Source organism: Acinonyx jubatus, chromosome D1 (genome assembly GCF_027475565.1).
Source record: "Acinonyx jubatus isolate Ajub_Pintada_27869175 chromosome D1, VMU_Ajub_asm_v1.0, whole genome shotgun sequence".
In the NCBI taxonomy this organism is placed as follows: domain Eukaryota; kingdom Metazoa; phylum Chordata; class Mammalia; order Carnivora; family Felidae; genus Acinonyx; species Acinonyx jubatus.
The window spans coordinates 6,485,494-6,511,637 of NC_069390.1; the positions used below are offsets into that span (position 1 = coordinate 6,485,494).

The 26,144-nt window shown below is 47.5% G+C and overlaps 2 protein-coding genes across 2 annotated transcripts; one reads left to right on the forward strand and one right to left on the reverse strand.

Annotated features, from left to right (window-relative positions):
• Positions 1–2,799: 2,799 nt before the first annotated feature.
• On the reverse strand, positions 2,800–4,515 carry BANF1 (BAF nuclear assembly factor 1). The gene is made up of 3 exons (XM_027045057.2): positions 4,374–4,515; positions 3,553–3,690; positions 2,800–3,331 (listed from the first exon to the last, which is right to left on the reverse strand). Exons 2-3 carry the CDS (start codon positions 3,673–3,675, stop codon positions 3,185–3,187), a joined length of 270 nt encoding a protein of 89 aa, XP_026900858.1. The 5' UTR covers positions 3,676–3,690; positions 4,374–4,515; the 3' UTR covers positions 2,800–3,184.
• Positions 4,516–4,821: 306 nt separating this feature from the next.
• On the forward strand, positions 4,822–9,386 carry EIF1AD (eukaryotic translation initiation factor 1A domain containing). The gene is made up of 6 exons (XM_015067984.3): positions 4,822–5,053; positions 6,219–6,399; positions 6,546–6,654; positions 6,756–6,864; positions 7,033–7,083; positions 7,583–9,386. The coding sequence occupies exons 2-6, from the start codon at positions 6,313–6,315 to the stop codon at positions 7,725–7,727; spliced, it is 501 nt and encodes a 166-aa protein (XP_014923470.1). The 5' UTR covers positions 4,822–5,053; positions 6,219–6,312; the 3' UTR covers positions 7,728–9,386.
• Positions 9,387–26,144: the final 16,758 nt, after the last annotated feature.

The window sequence follows — 26,144 nt, forward strand, 5'->3', positions numbered from 1 at the left end:
ACCCATGCCCCCTGGCCGGGCACATCCTGTTGAGCAGTTTGGGTTGACATTTAGATAACTTCCTACCCGTCCCCACTCAGGTCTGCTTTCTCCAACATTACAGGCCTTGGTCCCTATGTCCTGCAGGCTAAGTTGGGGCTGGATCTCTGAAGCTACCCTGTCACAAAGTACATTCTAGATGCCTTCTGTCTCCTGCTCCTCTAGGACTGAACCAGGAACTTGTGTGGGATGCACTAAGGGACCCAGATAAAGGGTTTCGACCTTTAACATGTCACAGACGCTGCCTGAGCCCCAAGTGAGAGGTGAGATAGCAGGTCCCAGCCGCTTCAGAGACAAAGACTGTGGGTGAGGCAGGGAAGGGCCCACGACACTGTGGGTGAGGAGGAAGCAGAGCAGGCAGTGTGGCCCACGAGCTTCTGCTGGGCGGGCCCCCTTGCCAGAACCACGAGAGGCAAGACCTGCCAACCGGCATGGGCAGGAGCCATGGGAAGGGTGTTGTGGGGGAGGAGGGAGTCTCCATTGCCTCCCGAGCGTCAGCAGCCATCTGGCAGCCTCAGGATTGAGGTAGGGGGAGGGCATGGCCCTGCCCGAGCCCCTGCCTGAGCACCCCAGGCCCGTGTGGCAGTGTCACACCGCAAAGGGTTGAGGCTGAGGGGACTCTGAGGTGACCCTGGACCCATCCAGGAAAACATCTGAAACTTAGCCTGAAACTCCACGGACGGCCTGAATTACCACCGCGGTCTGGGAGTCAGACTGGCATCCTCCCAGAAAGTGGTCTGTAACACAAGCTGGGCCCTGCTCTGGCCACCTGGTGCCCTTCCAGGAGGGCTGCTCACTTTCCAGACCCAGCCCCGCACTCACCCCTTACCCTGACCAATAACCATCCTGTTTTCCAAGTAATCACATAATTGCTCTATCCCTGGGGCCTTACTTCTGGTATCCTTTTTATCCTTCCACTGTTCTGAGATGTAGCTTATACCGGAAAAGCACACAGTGCGTATGTGTTAACAAATTAGTGAATGCCTGTATTGCCACCCCCGCCCCCAAGCCTCCCGCTCCTCACACCTCCTTCCCCCAAAGGGAACTACTCCGCTTCTGCTATTGACTTTTGCGATAAGCATTTCCTCGTCTTTTTTCTAGAGTCTTACCACCTATACAGGGATCCCTGAGCAGGGAGCCACTTAACTTTACGTGAACGGCATCACGGCATTTGACATTCTGGGCGCTCGGTTCACCTGTCATTTGTTCACGTTCACTGGTACCGACGGCCGTTACAGTTGGTCCAGTTGGGGGTTGTTATAAATAAAGCTGCGGTGAACACGCATTCGTGAACACGCATTCAGGTGCGGATATGCGAGAGTCCTTGGCAGTGGCCCCGGGAGCAGACGTGCAGGGTCACAGGATGGGTCTTATCTTTAGTTTTACTAGAACGCCCAACTGTTTCCCCAAGGGCTCATACCAATTTACACTCCCACCAGCTGGATGGAAACTGTTGCTTCACTCCCTCATCAGCACTTAGTATTGTTTGACTTTGGAATTTTTGCCAGGGAGTGGACAACAGCATCTCATTTGCGTTTCCGACTCCTGTGATCGAGCACCTTTTCCTAAGCTTATCCGCCATTTGGGGTATTCCTTTCATGGCTGCCATTCAAGTCTTTTACTCTTGTTCTGTCTTGTCTGCTTCGTCTTCATCATAGTGAAGTTCTCTGGATGCAGCCCTGTCGTGTATGTGTGTGGCCCGTATCCTTTCCCACCCTGGGGTAGCCCTGCCACTCTCTTTGGTACTTCAGACAAAGTTGCTATTAGCGGAGTGGAGTTTCTCAACTTTTCCTTCACTTTTCCCTTCCCCGGGATCACGAGAACCTTCACATAGTATCCCAATTTTTTGCATTTAATACCTGTCACGCTCCCCTCACCAGACTGTAGGTCCTGCGGGGAGAAGTCTGTAAGCAAGGAGTTCCTCATTAGTGGTCCGGGGAAAGAAACAAAGCCAAGCAGGGCTGGGTGCCACACAGCTAGCGTTATACCTGATACTTACAACCACCTCATTTGCCAAGTGGGAAAACAGAGGCTTGGAGAGGCCAAGTGACATGACCAGGGAACAAAGGGCCCTCAGGTACGTGGGTTTTGAGCTACATTTTGAGGGCCAATCTGGCAACTTCCGAGCAGGAAGTCCATGGTCAAATTACTTAGTCTCTCTGAGCCTCTGGTTTCCTCACCTACAAAAGAAAAAACAATTACCTCTTACCAGGGGAGAAAAATATGTTTGCAAAGATCTTAGCTGCGGGCCTGGTTAACACTGAGCGTTCAACAAAGACCAGGACAAAGATATACCCAACAAAAGTATAACTCACTCAAGCCTGCGTAGTTGTGATGTCCATGTTCTGGCTCCCTAACCTCCCTAAGAGAGCCAGAGGCCTGGCCACTCCTCCCAAAGGCCAGGAAAGCACCCGATGATTGGCAGGTGAACTCTTACCTACATCTGATTCACCCTCTTCCCGGTACCCTGGACTCCCACTGACTTTTCCACCAGGTGCTGCCTAGCCCAGATGTTGACTCGGATGACATCTGGAACATCACAGCCCACCCAGATCCCAGGGAGATATCAGCCCACACTCCCTGCCAGGTTACTAAGGGACACGCCAAAGCACCTGGCTGAGGCCTACGTGGCTAGGGTGGCTACCCTCCCGGGTAGGAAGGAAGCCGCCAGTTTCGATCTGCGCTGATAAGGAGTGTCGCAGACCTGGTCAGTCTGTGGGGAAGTCCCAGCCCACCTGCTTTTCAATGCACAAAGCCCAGTCAGGAAGGCCACTGACTTTATTGATTTAAAAAACTTTACAAGGACAGTGACTGTTTTGCCAAAAAAGAGCCAAATAGCATAAAACAGACCAGAGGTGGGGGTGGGAGTGGGGGTCAGGGAAGGGCCTGGAATCCACTCGGAGAAGCTGGTAATTGTTGACATGAAACTGGCAGGGGAAGAAGGGAACTGCATGCAAGGGCGAGAATTTCAAAAAGTTGAAATGGTGAGGGGAGAGAACTCCCAAAAGACCTTGGAGTACATCAGAGGTGGAGTACGACAACAGCAATCTCTTCCTTTGTAGAGGACAGGGGAGGAGTCCCCACGCGGCTGCAAACTCTGGAGACTCCATGCTGGGGCCAGGGGCTGGGGGCTCCCCGGAGAGCCTCACAAGAAGGCGTCACACCACTCCCGAAGGCACCCGAAGCAGTCCCGGGACTGCTTGGCATTGGCACCGCATGTGTCCTTCAGCCATTCCCGGAAGAGATCTTCATCTTTCTTTAGCACCAGGAACTGGCCAAGGACCACGTAGGCCTGCACAACGGGCAAAGTAAAGGGCATGCTGCTCAGTGCTCGAAGGCCACTACTGTGGCTTCAAAGCACGTGAGGCTGGCAGGTACTCCCTTCAGATCACACACCACTGTCCACCCCCAACAGTTACTCTCGCTTTCCTCACCCCTAACTGCCAGGAAACATGGTAGTCTGCCCTACCCACGCCCGCCCCCTCCCCCCCCATGCATGCAGTCACCCCGCACCTTGTCAAAGCCCCTTTCCTCCAGCTTCTTGCCCAAGACTTCACCAATCCCGGCCAGGCTCCCCACTGGCTTTTCCCCCATGGGCTCTGCCACGAAGTCTCGGTGCTTTTGGGAGGTTGTCATCTCGATCAGCTTAATCTAGGAATCCCAAGAAAAGGGAGTTAGGGCTGAAAACCGGGAACTCCCAAGGGCCCAGGGGCCCTGTTCTAGTAAGAGAACGCGAAACCAGCCATTACGGCGGCTAACCCGATCCTCCTCCTTTCACGGAGGAGAGAACCGGGGCCCAAGAAGAGTGTTTTCCCCGCCAGGCAAAAGAACCTTTCCCTGCGGGATCTGGGTTTTAGCGCTGCCCAGGAGGAAAAACTCTCCTGCCCTCACAGGTGGCGCACTCGGGGCAGCGGGAAGATTCCCAGAGTCGGTTGCCGGGGCCCTCCCTGAGCTGTCACTCCCTGTGTGACCTTGGCTGGGCTAAGAGCGGCTCCCCTGGGCCGAAAAGCAAACGAAGGGTCGCTCTGCCCCCACTCGCCCGCGCACGCCGCTCACAGAGCGAACGCGCTGGCCGGAGCGCGCGCACCTGCTCCTCCCGCGCGGCAGGGTCCACGCACGCGCTCCCGCCCCGCCCTCCGGCCCCGCCCCACGCGCGCCGCCCCGCCCCCTCCACGCGCCGCCGCGCCCCGCCCCGCCCTCTCCCAGGCCGGCGGCCGAGCCCTCTCCGAGGGCGCATCCTCTAGGCCGCTCCAGCGCTCAGGCTCCTCTCCACCCCTCCTCCCCGCGCCTCCTCCCGCCTCCAGCTCCGGCCCTGCTCCGCAGCTAGCGCTCACCGGCAGCTCCCGCTCCCGTAACGGCTCCTCCCGCCACCCGGCTGCTCCGAGCGATACCTCAACCCACTAGAACTTTCTTCCACTTCCGCTTCCGGGTCGCCTCAAGAGCCGCCTGTGGAAAAAAATTCCGAATTGGGCACTTCTAGCCTCCTCGAGCCATAGAGATGAGGCGCTCTCGACCTCAGTGGCGCCTTTAGTAGGCTTGGCTTTCGGGTTGCCTCTCGGGAAGCCCGGCTGCCTTCTGTGGTCTCGCTTCTCGGGCAGTATGTCCGGTCTCAGGAAGCTGGGGCGTCGGAAAAAACTCCATTCCCCGCTGCACGCATCGGGAACTTAAAAACTTAGCCTCGACTGACCTGGCGGTGGGAAGAGTTAAAGAGACGGACGAGGCGGGGGAGGGTAGCCAGGAGGCTTCCGGGTAGCACCGGAAGTACGGTGCTCGGAAGGATCCGACCCAGGAGGGTTCGCGTAGTCCTCGTCGTCACTCGGCTTGGAGGAGTCGGCTAGAAGCCAGAGGCGCGGGGGACCTGAGTATATGTCCACGCCATCGTCGTGACCGCCGGCAGGCCCCTTTTCTGTGCTTTCGTTGGCTTAGCTGCGAAGTGAGTCGTGGGCGAGCTGCTCTCAGCGTCCTGGAGAACGAGGTCGTTCGGGCAGCGCCCGTGGGAGACGAAGGCCAGAGAGTAAGTGTGGGTCTCGCTCTCAGCGTCTTTCCTCCAGGAGAGGGAGGGAGGAGGGCAGGGACAGCAGCTAGAGGTGACACTTTGGAGTTTCCTTTGGAAACCTTCAGCCTTGGTGGAACGAGTCCTGTCTTCTCAGTACCCAAGTCAGAAATCAGATGCCGCAGACCCAGCCGGCTTACCCGACCTTTTATTAACTTGTTCCTGGCTCGGACCATCGGTCTCTGACTATAGTGTGTTGAAAAATTGAGAATCTGTGTTGTGTGGCTGTGCTAGGGATGTACGGATGTGTTGAGGAACATACAGTTAGGTCCTCTCACACTCCTTCCCCGGGCCGTTGCTGGAATGACTTATTTCTGTAGGACATGTATTTAGTTTCTGATTGTGCCAGCACATGTGGTAACAGGAGGGGGGTTTTTATATTTATTTAAAAATGTTTACTTAAAATGTTTATTTCTGGGGGCGCCTGCGTGGCTCAGTCGGTGGAGCATAGAACTTTGGCTCAGGTCATGATCTCACGGTCCCTGAGTTCGAGCCCTGCAGCGGGGCTCTGTGCTGACAGCTGGGAGCCTGGAGCCTGCTTCAGATTTTGTGTCTTCTCTCCCTGCCTCTCTCTTGCTCGTGCTCTGTCTCTCTCGGTTTTAAAAGTAAATAAACATATACATACATACATACAGTAAATAAACATATACATACATACATACATAATTAATTAATTAAATGTTTATTTAGAGAGAGAGAATGAATCTCAAGCAGACTCCTAAATAAATAAGTAAATAAATAGAATGTTTATTTAGAGAGAGAGAGAGAGATTGAATCCCAAGCAGACTCCACGCTCAGCACAGAGCCAGACTCCCGGCTTGATCTCACAGCTGCGAGATGAGGACCTTAGACGATCTCAAGAGTTGGACACTTAATCTACTGAGCCACACAAGCACCCCAGTCAGTTGTTTTTATGTGCCATATGCTGTGCTAAGTGCTTTGCTTGCCTTATTTTATTCTACTAACGGTGATCAGAGTTAGCTATTATTTTTCTCTGAAACTAGGGAAGTTGAACAGCTGGGACATAGCCAAGATAGAATTTGAACCCTAGTAATTAGATTTTAAAGGTCATGTTCTTAACCAGGACATAGTCACTCGTCAGTAAAAGGTCTTTCTCCGTCTTCAGAACAGTCCTGGGTTCTGAACTTGCCATCGAAAAAAACCCAGGAGGAGGAGTTGACAGTCTCCCCATCCCTCACCCCCCTGGGACGGGCCCCAGCATGTCTCAGGCCACCAAGAGGAAGCATGTGGTGAAGGAGGTGCTGGGGGAGCATATGGTGCCCTCTGACCAGCAGCAGATCGTGAGGGTGAGTGGCATTGGGCATAAGCGGCTCTGCCTCCCCATCCTTCTACTCCCCTTGGACCCCTAGCACGGCGGCAAGGTGCAGCACAGCTCACTGAGTATTTGAGCTGGCTGATGAGGCTGACTGGTTCTTGGTCTCTCTTGGACCAGGTACTCAGGACTCCAGGGAACAATCTGCATGAGGTGGAGACAGCCCAGGGGCAGCGCTTCCTGGTGAGCATGCCCTCCAAATACCGGAAGAACATCTGGATCAAGAGAGGTGAGAGAGGTAGCCCTATAGGAGACAACTGTTTCTTGGGGGCTTGGTTTCCCCCACTGCAAGCAGGATTCATTGTGTCTTTTCTCCTGTCTTACCTGCAGGCGACTTTCTCATTGTTGACCCGATTGAAGAGGGAGAAAAAGTGAAGGCTGAGATCTCCTTTGTGCTCTGCAAAGACCATGTGCGCTCTCTGCAGAAGGAAGGGCTCTGGTAGAGTGGTCCCCTTGGTCACTGCCTGTCTCATTTTGGGGGATATTGACTTCCTAGCTGTGGAGGTGGGGGAGGGAAGATGGCATCCCAGGCAGGGACAGCTGGAAACAGCTTTTTTGCTGATAGATTTTTCTGTCTTTTCTGACCCCGGTTCTTCTCTTGGTACAGGCCTGAGGCCTTCTCAGAAGTGGCTGAGAAGCACAACAACAGTAGGAACAGGTGAGGAACAAGCCTTAGGACAGAAAATAGGGGCTAAGGCCTTGGAGACTTGAGGGGAAAATAGAGACCTTCTTTCTATCTGTGTAGAGTCCCTGGTGAGAGCTCCAGAATATGTGGTTATGAGTGTGGCTTGAAAGTCAGATGCCTGGGGTTAAAACCATGGCAATACCACTTGTAAATGAATGGTTTAAGCAGGTTACTTCATCTCTTAGGGTTGGATTTCCCCGCCTGTAAGATGAGAGCTTTGTGAGGATTAAAGGAGTTAATGCTTGTAAAATTGGTTAGTATAGCACTTGGTATGTAGTGTGAGTCCATTGAGTGTTGGTGATTGGACTCCTTATTAAAACCAGTGGTTCTTGCAGACTTTTGATGTGAGGTGGGAGGTAGTCTTTAGACAATTTTTCTTGGCCTTATGCCCTCCTTTTTATGGGGCTCCTTGATTGCCAGTCTAGTTTTTCCAGAAGGCATTGGGTTAACCCTGTCCCTTTCCCCCATGCAGACAGACTCCGCCAGAACTCCCAGTGGAGCCACAGTCATCAGGAGAAGAGTCCAGCTCTGAAGATGATTCTGACCTCTTTGTTAACACCAATCGCAGACAGTATCATGAGAGCGAGGAGGAGAGCGAAGAGGAAGAGGCAGCCTGAGTCCCTCGACCCGCTTCTCTTGCCCAGAGACTAGGATTGGCTCCTCTGAGCTCAGACATTCCTGGGGTGCTCTGCAGATCTTCCCCCTCTGGATGGGGGACAAGGCAGGGCCCCTCTCTGAACTGACCTTCTGCTCAAGGAGAATTAAACCCCTGGTGGGTGACGACTTGTGCTGGTGTCTGAGTGGCTCTCTGGAGGGAGGAGGGATTCGTGAAGTTACAGACTGCTCCTTGGTGCAGGTCCTAAACGGGCAGGAAATGGAAATGGCTGGAACCTTTCCTAGATTCTCACTGGGCACTCAGTAAGTGCCAGGCCCTGTGCTGTGCCTTCATGCATGTATTTACTAACTGGGAGCAATCCTTCTCTGTTGCCTGCTGGCAAGTAATACTGAGTCAGGCATTCAGGAGCACGGCGGAAGGATCTAGTGCCTCCGCCTCTAAGAGACACTCAGGACAGATTTCACAGTGCCTCGTAAGCTGTTTTCCTGGCGTGCCAGTCACCACGACTGCAGGAATGCCCACCTCCGTGCTGCGGTGTACATCCTCTGCCTGGTGGCGGCCTTGTGGCTACACAGACCATTACTCCTCAGCCCTCTTGCAAACCATCCCACTTGTCCTTTGAAGCTCATACTTCTGGCCATACACTCCCTCTTCATTGTTGGCCTTGACCTAATCACTGTTCAGACGTTGAAGAGTTTACCCCCTGGCTTAGAGTCTTCTATTCCTGCTTCTGTCGTCATTTTCTACCTCCTGGGGGTGGGTCTCTTCAACGCTATGTGTGGCCCCCTACTTCTTTGTCTTCCACTTGAGGCCTGCTGCCTGTGTCTTCGGTCCCTCCCTGGATCCCTGCCATTGGTAGGAATTGCCCTTCTTGAATTCATACATCTGTGCAGTCACCACCTCCTGGCTTTCTCGCTTGCTTGCTCAACTGCCTCCTCTTTATCTTTATCTGCAGGCCTCCCCCCACCCCCCCACCCCGCTCCTTTCCCTTCTTACTGTTACTCTCCTATCTCCACTTCCCTATACCCTCCCGCTCCCTTGTTTCCCTCCACTGTGTTCATCTAGTAAAACCTAACCCTGGCCAACCCGTTTACCTCTCTGCTTATGCTCAAGTAACTGCTAGAGAAAACAGCCAAGCTGGCTCACTAGTTCTACCTTAAATTCATAATTAACAAAACCTCAAGTGGACACTCAGCACTGCCTAGCAGATCTTCTCTGGGATGTTGTATTTCAAAACTTTTACGTTGTCTGCCAATTCCTCCTTCTCCTCTTAGGTGTTGACCACATACTTCATTAAATCATAGCCTTTGGAGGGAACTCTCACCTCTCCGTTACCAAGCATGCAAATATGCTCATGGATTGTCTTGTCTCTAATTTCCCCACGTAATCCAGTGGGACTAAAACCTTTTCTGTTGTGCTTTGGAGCTTGTCTGTCCTCCTGCTTAAGGACTGTATGGAAGTTTTGGTTTTTGTCATCCTTTCTACTGGATGTGTTAGCATCGAACATGCTGTAGACTCTCTCATCCAAAACAGCCTGAAACACCTGTCGCTGTTCCCACATCCTCTCCAACTACTGCTTCATTTATCTGCTTCTTGTTCACTTTCCTTGATAGTATCTTAGTATAGCTTTAAACGTATACATGTGTATGTGTTTGTATGTCTGTGTGTACAAAAAATAAACTTCAGGTGAGTTAAGGATATGTATGTGTGTGTATATTGAACTTGGCTGAAATTTATTTTTTATGGGATGTGACTTTTGCTAAAGGGATAGTCATCTGTATACCATCTACTGAAGGGGTCATTCTTCACAGATTTAAGGTATCTTTTTAAAATAAACGAAATTCCTCCGTATTTATGGGTCTCCTTTCGGAATTTCTAATCTGTTGATGTATGTGCACCTACCACGTTTTATGGCAGGATTAATAATCTCATAGCTCCCTCCTCTCTGCCTTACTATTCCTTGAAAATTTCATATTTTCTCTTACATAAGAACTCTAAAAGGAACTTGTTAATTTCCACTTAAAAATCCTCTTGAGATTTTCATTGGCAGGGTTTTAAATCTAGCTTGAGGGGTGCCTGGGTGGCTCAGTTAAGTGTCTGACTTCAGGTCATGATCTCACGGTTCATGAGTTCGAGCCCCACATTGGGCTGTGTGCTGATAGCTCAGAGCCTAGAGCCTGCTTCAGATTCTGGGTCTCCTGCTCTCTGTGCTCCTCCTCTGCTCATTCTGTCTCTCTCTCAAACATTAATAAGTGAATAAATCTCCTAGCTCAATTTGGAGGAAAGCGCTATCTTACTGGTGAGCCATGAGATCATGACACTTAACAGGCTGTGCCACCCAGACGCCCCTGAATTCTTTAGTTCTCGTGGTTTTTCAGTTAATTCTCTTGGCTTTCTGGGTAGTCCAGTCATGTCCCACTGGTGGTAGTTTTATCCTTGACACTCTTTTTTCTTTAGGGGTTACAGGGATCAGGACCTCCAGTGTAACGTTGGGTGGCATCCTTGTTTTTCTCCCAGTGGGAATGGTTCTCATGTGTCCTCACACAGTTCTTGCTCTAAGTTTCTGCTAGATAAACTCCATTAGGCTGAAAATGTTTCCTTCTGTTCCCAGCTTGCTGAAGGTTTTTACCCTTCATTTAACAGTGATGGATTTTGCTATCTACTGAGTTAACCAAAAGTCTTCATTTTATTACTGTGCTGCTGTCCTTGGGTTTGCTTGTAAGCCCTGTTTAGTTTTAGAGGATTTGTTCCATTTCTTTAGGATTTTTATATTTACTTCTGGGCCAGTTTCACTTTTTGTTTTAATGATGTCGCTGTTCCATTTTGATAACAGCATTACGCTAGCCTTGTAGAATGGATTTGGAGATGTTTAATCTTTATCTTTTTCTCTGTTCTGCAATAATTTGTAGAACAGGAGTAATTTGTTGCCTCAAAGTTTGGTAGGCTTTATAAAAATATCTGTTTGGTTCCTTTTTAAGGGGTAGATCTTTGCTTTTTAATTCTGTGCCATTTTACTCAGGTTTTCTATCCTTGAGTCCATTTTGGCAGTTTATATTTTGTGAGTCGTATTTCATGTGTATTTAAGCTGTTTGGGGGATCGTTTTGGACTTTCTTACTTACAAGCGACAAAACCTAACTCCAACTAGCAGAAGCAAACTCGGGCTCGTTGACAGAGGTCTAAGAATACAGCTCTAGGCCGAGCTGATCCAGGTCCGGCATGATTTCGTTAGGACTCTCCTTTGTTTCTTGGATTACCTCTGCTTCTGTCGGTGGACGAATCTCCTTCTCCCTACCGTTGTTTTCTGCAGGAAGCTCCGGTTTACATTCAGTCCTTACAGCAAAGAGTTCCTCCCTTAGCATCTGTGTATTTCACAGATGATCAGTGGGTATTCTTGGGTCGCTGGCCCTCTCCTGAGCAAGCGCTGTGGCCAGGGCTGAATAGGGAGGATGGGGGTTTGGTGGGAGGCGAGATGAGCCAAACCTGCTTCGTATGTACCACGTGCTCAATAGAATAGAGAGGTTCTTTTACCAGAATAAGGAGACGGGGTGAGAGCATTTTATTTTCTTTGACTAGCTTTGCAAGATGTCTGCCTACTTTATTGGCCCTTTCCTTCTGTTTCTTTGGGTTTATTTGCTCAAAGCTACCTTATTGAGTTGTGTGCTTAATTTCAGTCGTGTTTTCTAACATTTGTGGCTACCAGTGTTCCTCTGAGTACTCCTTTGACTGTCACCCGCTTGGTCATGTGTATCTGCGATTTTTTTGGCATTGTATCTGTAAGCCTGGCCTTAGGTATTTCTCTAGCTTTCAGTGATTGTGTGATGTACCTAATAGCCCCTGTTTTCCCCCTAAAACCTTTTCATCACCATTTCTCCATCTCTTCTCAGTCTTTTAGCTCCTGTGGGTCGTAGCTAAGCTTCCCGATGCAGGTACAGTCCTGTGTTCTGCATAGTACTCCCCTTTGCCATTCTCTGAAGTTGAATGCCCCCTCCATTTCCCAACTTAGCGGCAGAATCCAACCATGAGTGAATAGATCTCCCAGAATGAGCTGAGTATCCTAAGAGCTCCCCCTCCGCCCCCCACGATGCCATGGTCCGTCCATGCGATTGGATGCCCAGTAGTAGTAACTTGTTAGGTTTGAGACTTGTGGCCCTTCGGGCTCTGCGCCTGTATCACTTTAGCATCAGCCTTACGGCAGGTCATTTCCACTAGAACTTCCCCACCCGCTTCCTCCCTCACCATGCGGCCACCGGCATACAGGTGCCAAGGAGCACACCTGGAAATCTGAGCGAGCCACGTGTTTTTTCTCCTTTAGCCTGTGACTGCGGTAAGCTACCTTGACAGTTTTCTCACCTTAAAACATCCTTGCATTCCTGGAATAAAACAGTCATGATATATTTTCCAATATATTGCTGGACTTGTTTTTCTGATATTTGGGGGCATTTTGGCATCCAGGCTCAGAAATGAGATGGTTTAAGTTTTTTCTCTCCTGCGCTGCCCTTGTTTTTATATCGAGATTATTCCAACTTCATAAAATGAGAGAGTGTTCTATTGTCATTACAAGTGTTTGTACAACATTGGAATTTTGGATTTCTAAAATTTTTGGTAAAGCTTGCTGTAAAACCACTGTGCCTGGCGTGTGTAGGGTGGGTGGGAAGTTTTTTTTTTTTGATTTGTCTTGTTACAAGAGCAAGAGATTACGAGCTGGGGAGAGGAGCAGAGGGAGAGAGAGAGAATCCCAAGCAGGCTCCAGGCTCAGTGTGGAGCCCCATGTGGAGCTCGATCCCATGACCCTGGGATCGTGACCTGAGCTGAAATCAAGAGTCAGCTGCTCTACCGACTCAGCCACCCAGGCACCCCAGGTGGGGAGATTTTTAACTCTAGATTTTTGGTGATAATAGATCGTTTAGGTTTCTCTGTTCTGGATTCTGTGATACTTTTAAGGAAAAATGTTTTCCTATTTTCTTATCTTGGTGCTTTCAAATTTATCACAGAGTTCTTTGTAGAACTGCCTTATGTTTGTAATCTTGACTATCCACATTGTGTCTCCTTTTTTATATCTAATATTGTGCTTTCTCCTTTTTTGTCAGTCTTGGTAGACATTTCATTATTCTTCAGCGCATCCGTTCTTTGTTGTCATTCTTCTTCGCTATTAGTTTGTTTCTATTTCACGAATTAGAAATATGAACTTCCCTTTTTCTCACACTCGCCTGAGTTTATCCTGTGGCTCTTATTCTAACCCTTGTGCTTGAGCACTTCGGCTCGACCTCTTGCCCGCACCCAAGCCTGAAGAAAAGGTGAAAGAATCGTATGCCCTCCGTGGGGCCACCGCTTTGTAAGATTTGCCACGTTCTACTCCTTTCTACACACAACATGCATAGGTTTTACATCGAGTTGTTATGTCTCTTTAACCTCTTTTAATTTAGAACAGATACCTTAATGGGCTTTTTTTTTTTTTTTTTTTTTACAAGTTCAAGCCAGTTATCTTATTACAATGTACCATGTTTGGATATGTGTGATTCTTTATGCATACTTAGATTTGGGTTAAACAATTTTAGCAAAAATAGCTTAGGACTGATGTGTTCCTATTGCTTATCTAAGGCACATGGTGGTGATGGAGAAGGTCCCAATCACTGGTGGTGCTAATTTTGATCACCTGGTTAAAGAGATGGCTTCTAGATCATTTTTCTACAAAGGTACTCTTTTCCCTTTGTGGGACAGTCTTACCCTTTAAGGCCAAAATGTCCTTTGATGCAGGTCTATATGCATTTGTATTTAGTTATTATTATTAAAAAAACTTTGTTTAATGTTTATTCATTTTTGAGAGAGAGCACAAGCAGGGGAGGGGCAGAGAGAGAGGGGGACACAGAATCCGAAGCAGGTTTCCAGGCTCCAAGGTGTCAGCGCAGAACCCAACATGAGGCTCGGACCCACGAACTGTGAGATCATGACCTAAGCTGAGGTCAGAGACTCAATCAACTGAACCACCCAGATGCCTAATTTAGTAATAAATTAAATTATTTAATTAGTAAGCTAAAATGTACATACAATTTCCCATCATAGCCATCTTTAAAGCATTTTTTGAATGTTTATTTTGAAGAACGTGAGTGGTGGGAGGAGGGGCAGAGAGAATCCCAAGCAAGCTCTGTGCTGTCAGCTGTCAGAGCCCGGTGTTGGGCTTGATCCCACAAACCACGAGATCGTGACCTGAGCTGAAATCAAGAGCTGGATGCTTAACCGACTGAGCCACCCAGGCGCCCCATCCCATTGTAACCATTTCTTAGCATACAGCTCAAGAGTGGTAAATACATTCACAATTTTGTGCAAACACTCTCCTTTTCTGACTGGCTTATTTCACTTAGCATAATGTCTTCAAGGTTCAGCCATGTTGTTAGCGCATGTTAGAATTTCCTTTTTACGGCTCAACCTGTCCCATTGTTTGTGTATACCACAGTTTGCTTATCCATTCACCCATCGGCGGACTCCTGGATTCCTTCCACCATTTAGCTATTGTGAATAATGCTGCTATGAACGTGGGTGTACAGGTGTACAAGTATCTCTTTGAGACCTTGGTTTTAACTCTTCTGAAGATATACCCAGAAGTGGAATTGCTGGATGATAGGGTAATTCTATTTTTAATTAAAAAAAATTTTTTTTAATGTTTATTTTTGAGAGAGAGAGAGAGGGAGACAGAATCCCAAGCAGGCTCCGTGCCGTCAGCACGGAGCCTGATGTGGGGCTTGAACCCATGAACCATGAGATCATGACCTGAACCGAAACCAAGAATTGGATGCTTAACCAACTGAGCCACCCAGGCGCCCCTCTATTTTTAATTTTTTAAGGAACCATCAGCATACTGTTTTTCATAGTGGTAGCATTATTTTACATTCCCACCAACAGTGCATAAGTTTTCCAATTTCTTCATGTCTTTGCCAACACATTATGGTTGTTTTTTTTTTTTAATAGTAGCCATCCTGGTAGGTGTGAAGTGTCTAGTGTTTTATTATAGTTTAGTTTTGAGTGTTTTCTAATTTCCATATGATTCCATTTTTGGTCCATAAATTATTATATTTAAATATTTGATTAAAAAAATTTTTTAACATTTATTCGTTTTTGAGAGTGAGAGAGACAAAGCATGAGCAGGGGAGGGGCAGAGAGAGAGGGAGACACAGAATCTGAAGCAGGCTCCAGGCTCCGAGCTGTCAGCACAGAGCCTGACGCAGGGCTCGAACTCACAAACCGTGAGATCATGACCTGAGCTGAAGTTGGACGCTTAACTGACTAAGCCACCCAGGCGCCCCTAGTTGATTATTTTTAATAACGTAAGCACCTTCAAACTCACCACCACAAAACAAAGACTCCAACTGACTATACAACAACCCAAGCTATCATTTGCCTCCACCCTCCCATCCTAAACCCTGTCCGTCCCATCTTCTGTTCCTCCACCCAAGGCAACCAGCTTGACTCTGTATGCCCTTGTCTTCTTCCCATGTCATTTTCTTCTATCTATGTGCGTTTTCTAAAAGGTTTTTTTAGGGGTACCTGGGTGGTTCAGTCGGGAAGCATCTGGCTCTTGATTTTGGCTCAGCTCATGATCTCAGTTTGTGAGTTTGAGCCCCACATCAGGCTCTGTGACAGTGCGGAGACTGCTTGGGATTCTCTTTCTCCCTCTCTGCCCCTCCCCTGCTCAGTCTCTCTTTCTCTAAATAAACTTTTTACAAAGGTGGTTTTTAACCTTATGAAAAGGATAACATGCCAAATGTCATATTTAGGGGCTGATGTTTCATTTAATATATTACTTTGATTCTCCTAGTTGCTGTAGTTCATTTGTTTTGACTGCCAATAATATCTCCTTGTGGGACTCTCTCACAATTTATCCGTTCACTCTTCTGCTGGTGGCCCTTGGGGTTCTTCCTCCCCGCCTCCCCCTCCCCCAGTTGTAAACGTTCTGGTAGATACATCTGTGTCGGTGTGAAAGTTCCTCTTAGGACATTTCTCGGGCATGGAATTTGTCAGAATTTTAGGCGATGCCACCAAATGTTTTCCAAAGTGGCTACAGCGATGGACATTCATCAGCTGTGGATCCCTGAGGGGATTGAATGATTTCTTCCTGTAGTCTGTCACCTTTTGCTTAATCGATTTTGAGTTTATGGTATTAAGTACAACACATTTAAAATTGCTGTCTCCTTTTGTGAATTGAACCCTTTCTTATGGAGTGATGCTTTCCATCCCTACAGATGCTTTTTATCCTTGTTTATGTGATGTTAGCATAGCTCCCCCCAGTTCCTTTTTTTTTAATATGAAATTTATTGTGAAATCCGTTTCCAAATCCCAGTTTCTTCTGCTTAGTGTTTTTCTTTCTGCCTGGTAAGTGCTCTTCCATACTCTTACTTTCAGATTTCCTTTACTTTCAGATGCTCTACCCACCTCTACATCGTAAAAGTTGAATCACGCATCACTATTTTTCTTTTAAATGATACACTCAGCTCATTTAACTTCTTTTAATAATTGGCGTAGGGGACCCATCCGTCCTATTTGGCAGTTTGGATGGACATAAATTTCTAGACTCTAAATCTTTTCCTTCAGTACTTTGAAAGTATTACTTGATTGTCTTCTTGCTTTCAGCGTTGCGATTGAAAAACCTGACATTGGTCTCGTTCTCATTGCTTTGCGTGTGGTATGCTCTTTCCTATCTGTGTTATGTGTGCTATTCGTAAAGTTCCGGATGGTGTGTGTAGATGTGAGTTATTCCTTTTTCTTCTCCTGGCACTCTTTGGGCATTTTGTGATCAGGTGCTTTATGCTTATATGATTCCAGGAAGTTTGTCTCCATTATTTCTTCAAACATCGTCTCCCTCCATGTTCAGATTTCTCTCCAGAATCCCTGTTTTTCAGATTTGAACATCTTTATTTCTACCTTCCATATCTTAGCTTTTCTTGTGCAGTTGTTTTCTTTAGTCCTTCCTCTTAGATCCTCTCAGTCTGGTGTTCTGATTTCCCTGTTTCATGCCTAAGAGGTATCCCTTCTGTTAGACATCCCGCGTATTCTGTTCCTTTTTTTTTTTTTAATGTTTATTTATTTTTGAGAGGGGGGAGGGGCAGAGAGAGAGGGAGACACAGAATCCGAAGCAGGATCCAGGCTCTGAGCTGCCAGCACAGAGCCCAACACGGGGCTCAGGACTATGAGATCCTGACCTGAGCTGAAGTTGGACACCTAACCGACGGAGCCACCCAGGTGCCCTCCGTCTGTTGTGTTCTTTACTTCAACTCAGGTTGACTTTTCCAGCAGGTTGAAACTGCAGCTGACCATACTAGAAATTTCCTTCCTAGAGAACTCTGGGAGCCAGCATCTAACCCTTCAGCAATAGCCCAAGGGCAAGGCAGCTAGGGCATTTCCCCATCAACTCACACCCGTCATTGGTGGAAGAGGGCTGCTCCTGGGGGGTTGGCTTCCAGCCTGCCCCTGTGTGGGTACACAGACTTCGGTGGCCAGGGAAAGTCCTCAGGCAGAGAGTTGCGTGTGATGGCCATGGAAATCTGGCCAGTACACACGCATCTGTCATGTGCTGAGGGGATGCGTGTGGGGTTCTACAGAAGGCACATCCCAGCGGCAGGGAGAAGACCCTGAGAACTGGTGGAATGGAATTTCCGAAGCTGAGACCGTCATTCTGTGGGGTGTGCAGGAGACGGGGCTCAGTGGCGGCGCTGGGTTCGCAGCTGCTTGATCTTCCAAAACTTCCTGTTCCAGAGGCCCTTCAGGCACGGTCTGGCCTGGTGCACGGGCTTCAGTAAGGTTCTTAAATGTGGAGTCTGCTGCCTTCAAAATACAAAGAAGCTAAACTGGCATAGGGCTTCTTTCTTTGTAGTTGGAGGCATAAGGCCGGCAATTTATCCTCAGTAGGTGCCCAGACGTCCCTGAAGGAAGTTACCTGCGTTGCAGGACCCCGGATTTTGCCCTCACCCAAAGCCCAACCATCTCTGCTTATCTGTATCTGAGCGGCGTGTGAGGCAACATGGACAGTTGGCTCAGTAGGAACCGGGGTCCGTGTCATCGACCTAGTGGAAAGTCAGGACAACAGCAGTAGCTCATATCGTGCTCCGGCCTGATCCACTGATGACACCTGCAAGAGACTCCACAGCCCCTACGGAAGGCGTAAAGGCACTTTGCGCACCTTGCCTGGTGACGCAGAGGAATAAAAGCACTGGCCGAGGCTGTCCGCTGCGCGTCAGCAGTGACAGCAACTTTTCAGCTGCTGTTGCGATAGAGTCCGATGATGCTAACTACTAAAGTGTGTGTGTTCAGTAACCCTCACTGGTTCGCAGTGAGGTGCCAAGGGCCAGAAACCTTTGTTCCCAACCAGTCCCAGTTGTTAGCCATGGAGGTGGTCGTGGGTACCACAATGCCTCAGTGATTTTCGTTTGAGACCAGCACTCTCTTTTCCTCCCTGTGGTATGCACTCTGGTTCCAACTGTGTGACCCGGGCCCAAGGCCCACATGAGGTTGCTGGCTCCCTATTCCGCCCACATTTCTAGAAGCTACCAGCAGAGGTCACGATGAGCACGTCCAAGCGGCAAGTCAGCACCCACGCCTGTTCGGCAGCTGCCGCACCATCCGTCCTGACTGTGGGATCCAAGACCAGCCACAGCAGGCCAAGTTCAACCGGGGACTCCAAGTTTCTCAACAGCAACTGCAACACAAGTCCCACGCCCCACGGGGAACTCACTTACAAGGCGCTATCAGTCCCCTCCCCTCCAGCGTATATAAAACAGAAGACGTGCTTGGAGAGAGGTGGGGAGCTGCCTTCGTCTTTCAGTTTGAAAGTATCCAAATCAGGGTGCCGGGGACTCAGCAGTATCTGTCCCCCCAGATTTTTCAGAAAATGGCATGGAATCCAGGAAACCATGAGAGGCCGAGGAGGGGGTGAGACCTCGGAACCCTACAGGGGTATTCTCCCCAGAGGCCTCCTCACACCCCTATTTTGAGTGTTTCCCTTCTAGAAATTGCTGGAACTTTCAGACTCTTACTTTCCTTGCTCCCTTCATTTGCCTTATCTCTGAACCCTCCAAGTGCTTTCCTCCTTCATATGGGTCCCCTGTCACCTTATGTCTTCCATAATCTAGCATTTTGATAGTCAAGTTGTGCCTTATGAAACCATCCGTGGCCACGCATAGCTTTGCGAGAGGGGGCATTTGCAGGGAGAACCTCCCCTTTCTTGGTTCTCTGTCCAGACACTTTTTGGGCCCCCTACCTCCCCGCCAGCTGTCTCCTCCCCACTCCCCAAGGCAGAGCATATCTTGGCACAGAGAACTATTTTACTTCTCTCAGTGTCTCCCAGAGCAGGTGCACAGAGGAAGGAAAGGCCAGGGGTCTGAGGAAGGGCAGGTAACGTCATGTGTCTGTGCCGGGCAGGGGCATGGTAAGTCTGGAAGGTACGGGGCTTGGAATGCCAGGCTAAGGGGCTTTGACCAGAACTGCTTGAGGTGGCAAGATCTGGTACATCAAGTCTGGGAAGGGGAGACAGATGGCTAGAAGCCAGCCCAGCCCGTGTGCAGACCCTGAGTGAAGGGACTCCGACTTCCCAAGGTGTTGGGGCCTCAGAGAAATGGCCGAGGAGGAGAGACTTTGACTCGCCCCTGTGCCATGAGCAAGGACAGCCATCCCTATCTTATACCAAGGTGAGTTTATCACCAACAGACAGGAGGAACTTCTAGAAGATGAACTTCAGAAAGAATGAAAATGACTTAAGAGATCTGAGAGGGAAGAAGGAATGAGGAGCAAATGAGTGACTGAGGATGATGTCCAATTTGGGGGTGGTTCTTAAAAAGTCAAAATTAAGTACTGGAGAACAAAAACCCATAAGAACAGAGAGCGATAATAATAAAGTGTTCTAAAGGCTTTGTATAGGTTGAAGGGAGATAGATCCATTGACTAAGTTTAGATTTTTGTCAATACACTTGGTGAAATGTAAGAGTACTCTCCAAAAGAATAGAAATTGTAGGGCGCCTGGGTGGCTTCGTCGGTTAAGCGTCCAACTCTTGATTTCGGCTCAGGTCATGATCTCACAGTCGTGGGATCAAGCACGGATCTTGTTCATGATTCTCTCCCTCTCTCTCTCTGCCTCTCCCTTGCGCTCACTCACCCTGAAAGAAAGAAAGAAAGAAAGAAAGAAAGAAAGAAAGAAAGAAAGAAATGAGTGTATACCTTCTGAGTCAATAGAAAGAAAACGTACTGGGGCGCCTGGTTAAGTGTCGACTTTGGCTCAGGTCATGATCTCATGGTTTGTGAGCTCAAGCCCGGCTCCAGACTCTGCACTTTCTCTCTCTCTCTCCCTGCACCTCGTGGGATTCTCTCTCTTTCACTCACACACTCTCAAAAACAAATTAATTAATTAACTAATTAATTTTAAAAAAAGAAAAGATATTTAAAACCCAATCATTAGAAAAGAAAGCAAGGAAGCAGAAAATCAATAGAAAGCAGGACAAACCGAACATACAAAGGTTGTGTAGAATAAAAACGACTCTGTTTTTGTTTAAGCAGAAAAAGAATTTTGGAGACTGTTTTAGGTGACACGTTTTGATGTTAATTTTCTGTGTCAGCTTGACTGGGCTAAGGGATGCCCAGAGAGGTTTTATTTCTGGGTGTGTCTGTGGGGCTGTTTCTGGAATAGACTAGCATTTAGATCAGCAGGCGGAGTAAAGAAGGTCCCCCGCCCCAGTGCTGGTGGGCACCATCCAGTTTGTTGAGGGCCTGGAGAGAAAACCGGAGAGGGAGGGTGAACCTGCTCTCTGAGCTGGGACCGCCACCTTCTCCTGCCCTTCTGGACTGGGACTCACGCTGTCGGTTCCCCTGGTTCTTGGGCTTCAGACTTGGACTGACTTACACCACTGGCTTTCCCAGTTCAGTCCACAGACGGCAGACGGTGGGACTTCTCGGCCCCCATAATTACGCGAACCAATTCCTATAATAAATCTCAGACATATGGGTATATCGTGTTCATTCTGTTTCTCTAATCCACTCATGGAATCTCAGGAAGCTCAGAGACTCAGAGGTTCCATGGCCAGGAGAAACACCACTTCGAAGCATCCAGTGGCCCCAACTGGGGAAGTGTTGCCCCTGGAGGTGTCTCACTGGGCTGGCCTGGGACCTCAGCATCCATACCCCACCACTCTTTCTTCTGGAAGTCAATAAACATCAGAACTGCTTTCAGCATCATTGCCACTAGTTGACTTAGAGCTTTTATTTGATGTTTATTTATTTTTGAGAGAGAGACAGAGAGACAGAGTGTGAGTTGGGGAGGGACAGAGAGAGAGAGGGAGACACAGAATCTGAAGCAGGATCCAGGCTCTGAGCTGTCAGCACAGAGCCTGACGTGGGGCTCGAACCCACGAACCGCGATATCATGACCTGAGCCGAATCAGACGCTTAAAACCGACTGAGCCACCCAGGCGCACCCCCAAGAGCTTTTTTATTTGAAATAGATGATGTATTTTTATCAAACAGAATGAATACAATTGCATGGTTTGCTTATTTAATTGTGCATGTAATGAATGATGTCAATAGATTCTCCATGGAGAATCACCCTTACTCTTCTGAAATAAACCTCATGGTGTATTATTCTTTTGATACACTCCTGGATGAGATTTGGTATTTTATTTAGAGAGTTTGCATCTATATGATTTATAAGCAACATTTGTTTTTTGCAGCATATTCCTCAGAGTTGGCTATTCCCATTTTATCAACATCATAAAGTATGCTAGAGTGTTACCATCTTTCCCTGGGGTCTGGAACAGTGTAAATAGCATATGAATCATCTGCTATTTTTTTTTTAATTTTTTGATGGTTATTTATTTTTGAGAGAGACGGAGCGTGAGCAGGGGAGGCGCAGAGAGAGAAGGACACACAGAATCCGAAGCAGACTCCAGGCTCCAAGCCGTCAGCACAGAGCCTGACGCGGGGCTCGAACCCATGAACCGCGAGATCATGACCGGAGCCAAAGTCAGATGTTTAACCGACTGAGCCACCCAGGCGCCCTGGAATCATCTGCTATTTAAAGGTGAGACAGAACCATCTGGGTCTGGTGCCTTTTTTGATAGTTCAAAGAATAACCACAACAAAGATTTGCACTGTGTTTAGATTTGGAAAATTAATGGTGGCTCTTTGTTTGAAACAACTGTAGCAGGAAGACAGGAAGTTACGGGCCTGGGAAATGATAGACCCTTAAGAGAAAAAGGAGAAAAGTGAGCTTTCTACTAGTTGTTTACCCCTCAAGTGAATGGAAGAATTCATGGACTTTCCTCAGTTCTCAAGCTGGACATTTTTGTTACTTATGCAATTATTGAAAACAATGCTTGACATATCTTTTTTTTTAATGTTTATTTTTTATTTTTGCGAGAGAGAGAGCGAGCACTATGGGGGTGGGACAGAGATAAGGGGACAGAGGATCTGAAGCCTGTTCCACACTGACAGCACAGAGCCCGACACAGGGCTCGAACTCACAAACTGTGAGATCGTGACCTGAGCTGAAGTTGGACGCTCAACCCACTGAGCCAGCCAGTGCCCCCAATGCTTGACATATCTTAATGAACTTAATGAACTTAATGACCATGAACTTTTTATTTCATAAGAGAAAAAGATGAACTTCCCGGAGTGTAGGAGCCAACTTACAAAATAATACGACGAGCAACAGGAATTTTAGCTTAACAAATTTAGCTAGTGAGGCAATTTACAATCTTATAAAGGGAGCCAATATTTCTGACTTTTTGCTCCTTCACAACGAAGGGCCTTATATATATATTTTTGCCTTCACTATCTTTAATCATCTCTCTAATCTCTTGTTTGGTCATTAATCTATTCCTGAATTCTAATGGTTTCAAGGTCAATCTTGGTATTTTACATTATCCTAGGAAATGATTAATTTCCTTTGAATTTTCCAGCTGGTTGTTGTACTTTTTCTCAAAAACATTCCCTAGTGATTATTCTGATTTCTTCTGGATCTGCAATAATGTATCCTTCCTCTTTCTAAGCCTGTATATCCTTAAGTTTTTTTTTTTAATTTTTTTTAACGTTTATTTATTTTTGAGACAGAGAGAGACAGAGCATGAACAGGGGAGGGTCAGAGAGAGAGGGAGACGCAGAATCTGAAACAGGCTCCAGGCTCTGAGCCATCAGCACAGAGCCTGACGCGGGGCTTGAACTCACGAACCGCGAGATCATGACCTGAGCCGAAGTCGGATGCTTAACCGACTGAGCCACCCAAGCACCCCTATCCTTAAGTTTTTTATTGAAGAATATTCATACAATAAAGTAAACGAATAATAAGTATACAGCTCAATATATTTCCACAAAGTGAGCAAACACTCCCATATCCAGCACCCAGAAGAATAAATAAAACGTGTCCAGCCCAGCTCCCCTAGTGGCCGCTCCTTGTCAGTCTCTACCCCCAGAAACAATATACTGACTTCTAATGGCATAAATTAATTTTCCTGTTTTTGTAAAGCGGAGGCGGCGTGTATGATTTTATGTTTTACTTCTTTACTTCTCTACTATGTCTTGAGAGCCATCCATGTTATTCATTCCATTATATGAATATCCACTGTTATTTATCCATTTTACTGTTGATGGACATTTGGCTTGTTTCCAGTTTGGGATGGTTATAAATAGTGCTGTTCTGAACATTCTTGTTCATGTTTTTGGCTGAACATATGTACATTTTTCTGTTGCTAAGCCAACATTTTTGCTTTTTTTTCTTAATTTTTTTTTTTTTTTTTTTTGAGAGAGAGAGTGCAAGCGGGAGAGGGATGGAGGGGGAGAATAGAGAGAGAGAGAGAGAGAGAGAGAGAGAAAATCCCAAGCAGGCTCCATGCTGCCAGTGCAGGGATCGATCACACAACCCTGGGATTATGACCTGAGCCCAAATCAAGAGTAGGACGCTCAACCGAGTGAACTACCCAGGCTCCCCTTTGTTCTCTCTTTTTAAAAAAAATTTTTTTTAGTTTATTTTTTGAGAGAGAGAAAGAGAGCGGGGGCGGGGGGACAGAGAAAGGGAGAGAGAGAGTCCCAAGCAGGCTCCGCACTGTCAGCACAGAGCCCAGTGCGGGGCTCAAACCCACAAACTATGAGATCGTGACCTGAGCCAAATCAAGAGTAGGACGCTTAACCGACTGAGCCACCCAGGCGCCCCATGTTCTCTCTTTTTAAACAAAGTTTTACAATAGAAGTTTTCAAATATATTCAAAAGTAGATGGAATGGAATAATGAACCCCCTCGTGCCCATCACCCAGCTTCGATAACAATCACCTTGCTACCCCTGCCTCATATATCCCCACTCCCCATATTTTTATTTTTTTTTTAAATTTTGGAGTAACTTAAAGCAAATCCCAGATCTCAATGCGTACTCCTGGCAGTTGTATACATTATAACACACATATCATATATATAATATATACACATGTATATTACATGTTTCTCTAGCAGATAAGGATTTTTTTCTTAACATAACCATCTGATGGTATCATGCCCAACAAAATTAATAGTTGCCTTGATAGTATCATCTAATACCCAGTCTGCATTCAAATTGCTCTGATAAAAGTGTTTTTCTAATCCTGTTTGAATGAGGGCAGACAGGGTCTACATTGTGCTTTCCTGTGGATGTCTTTTTTTGTCAATTTTTTTTTTCTTTGAAAGAGAGTGAGTGGGGGAGGGGCAGAGAGAGAGAGAGAGGGAATCCCAAGGAGGCTCTGTGCTGTCTGCTCAGAGCCCAACACGGGGCTTGAACACACGAACTGTGAGATTGTGACCTGAGCCAAAACCAAGAGTCAGATGCTCAACTAAGTCACCCAGGCGCCCCATCTGTGTCTTTTTCATCCACCACATTCACCTCTCACCTTTTCTTGTGCCTTTTATTTTTGGTGAAACAGGTTCACTTGCCTATGAACTGTCCATGCGTGATTTGGCTGTGTCCTAGTGGTGATGTCTTTTTTTTTTTTAATGTTTATTTTTGTAGGAGAGAGAAAGCATGAGCAGGGGAGGAGCAAAGACAAAGGGAGGCACAGAATCCAAAGCAGGCTCCAAGCTGTCAGCACAGAGCCCGACGCGGGGCTCGAACTCACAAACCGTGAAATCACGCCCTGAGCGAAGTCGAGCACTTAACCTACTGAGCACCCCCCCCACCTGGCGCCCCCTAGTGGTGATGTCTTAATGTGCTCTGCCGTTGCCCGTTTTTCGTGCAGACTGGGAGGTAAATTTAGAAGCTATTGTTTTGGAAAGAACACTTCACAGGTGATGCTTCTGCATCACATCAGGAGGCATGTTCTGCTTTTAAATGTGAAAATTGTGATTTTAGATGTGAAAATTGACCCGCGTGTTCAGGAATTGTTGGCAAGACACATCTGTTATAAAGTCTCCTATCGACCTTCACGTGATGGTTTCAGCAGCTGTTGGTCGAGTTCATCATGATCCTGTTGATCAACCTTCGTTAACCAGGCATTGCAAAAGGGTGATTTTTTTTCTCATTAGATCATTAGTTCTGTATTTTCAGCTGGAATTTTTCTAAAAGGAAAAGCTTTTCATTATTAGCTATTTGGTTACCCTCAAATATAATAAGTAGAGGAGAAACAAGAAAAGTCTTGTTTTTTCTTTTTTTAACATTAATTTCAGCATTATCTGGCGCCTGTACCAGCCAGAGCCCAGCAAGGAGATAGAAGGAGCCATTTCAACGGTGAGAATGTTGTTTAAAGAACCGTTCAGCAAAGTCTTTAAGAAATGAGAAGGCAGGGGCGCCTGGGTGGCTCAGTCGGTTCCGACTTCGGCTCAGGTCACGATCTCGCGGTCTGTGGGTTCGAGCCCCAGGTCCTGCTCTGTGCCAACAGCTCAGAGCCTGGAGCCCGCCTCGGGTTCTGTGCCTCATTCTCTCTCTGCCCCTCCCCCACTTGTGCTCTGTCTCTGCCTCTCAAAAAATAAATGTAAAAAAAAGCGCACTTTTGAGAGTATTATTATGAACTCATGATTTTTTTAAATGTATTTGAGTGTGTTTGAACCCAAGTCATTAATATTTTTGATGCTTAAATCGTCCTCTGGCTGGCGGTGGTCCCTTACAAGTGGCTCCTGTGTCAATCTGACAACCCCCATCCTAGGTTCCTTGCTATCCAGCGTGACAAGATATTTCAGACTCAGCTTATGTATTTCCTGCCCCAGACCCAGAGTCCACCTTCTCTAAAGATACCTGCTTCCTTTTAGTGGTAAGTGGTTTTTGTTTTTGTTTTTGAGAGAGAGCATGAGCAGAGGAGGGGCAGAGAGAGAGGAAGAGAGAATCTCAAGCAGGCTCCACACTGCCAGTGCAGAGCCCGACCCTGGGCTCGATCTCACGAACTATGAGATCATGACCTGAGGCGAAATCAAGAGCCGGATGTTCAACTGACTGAG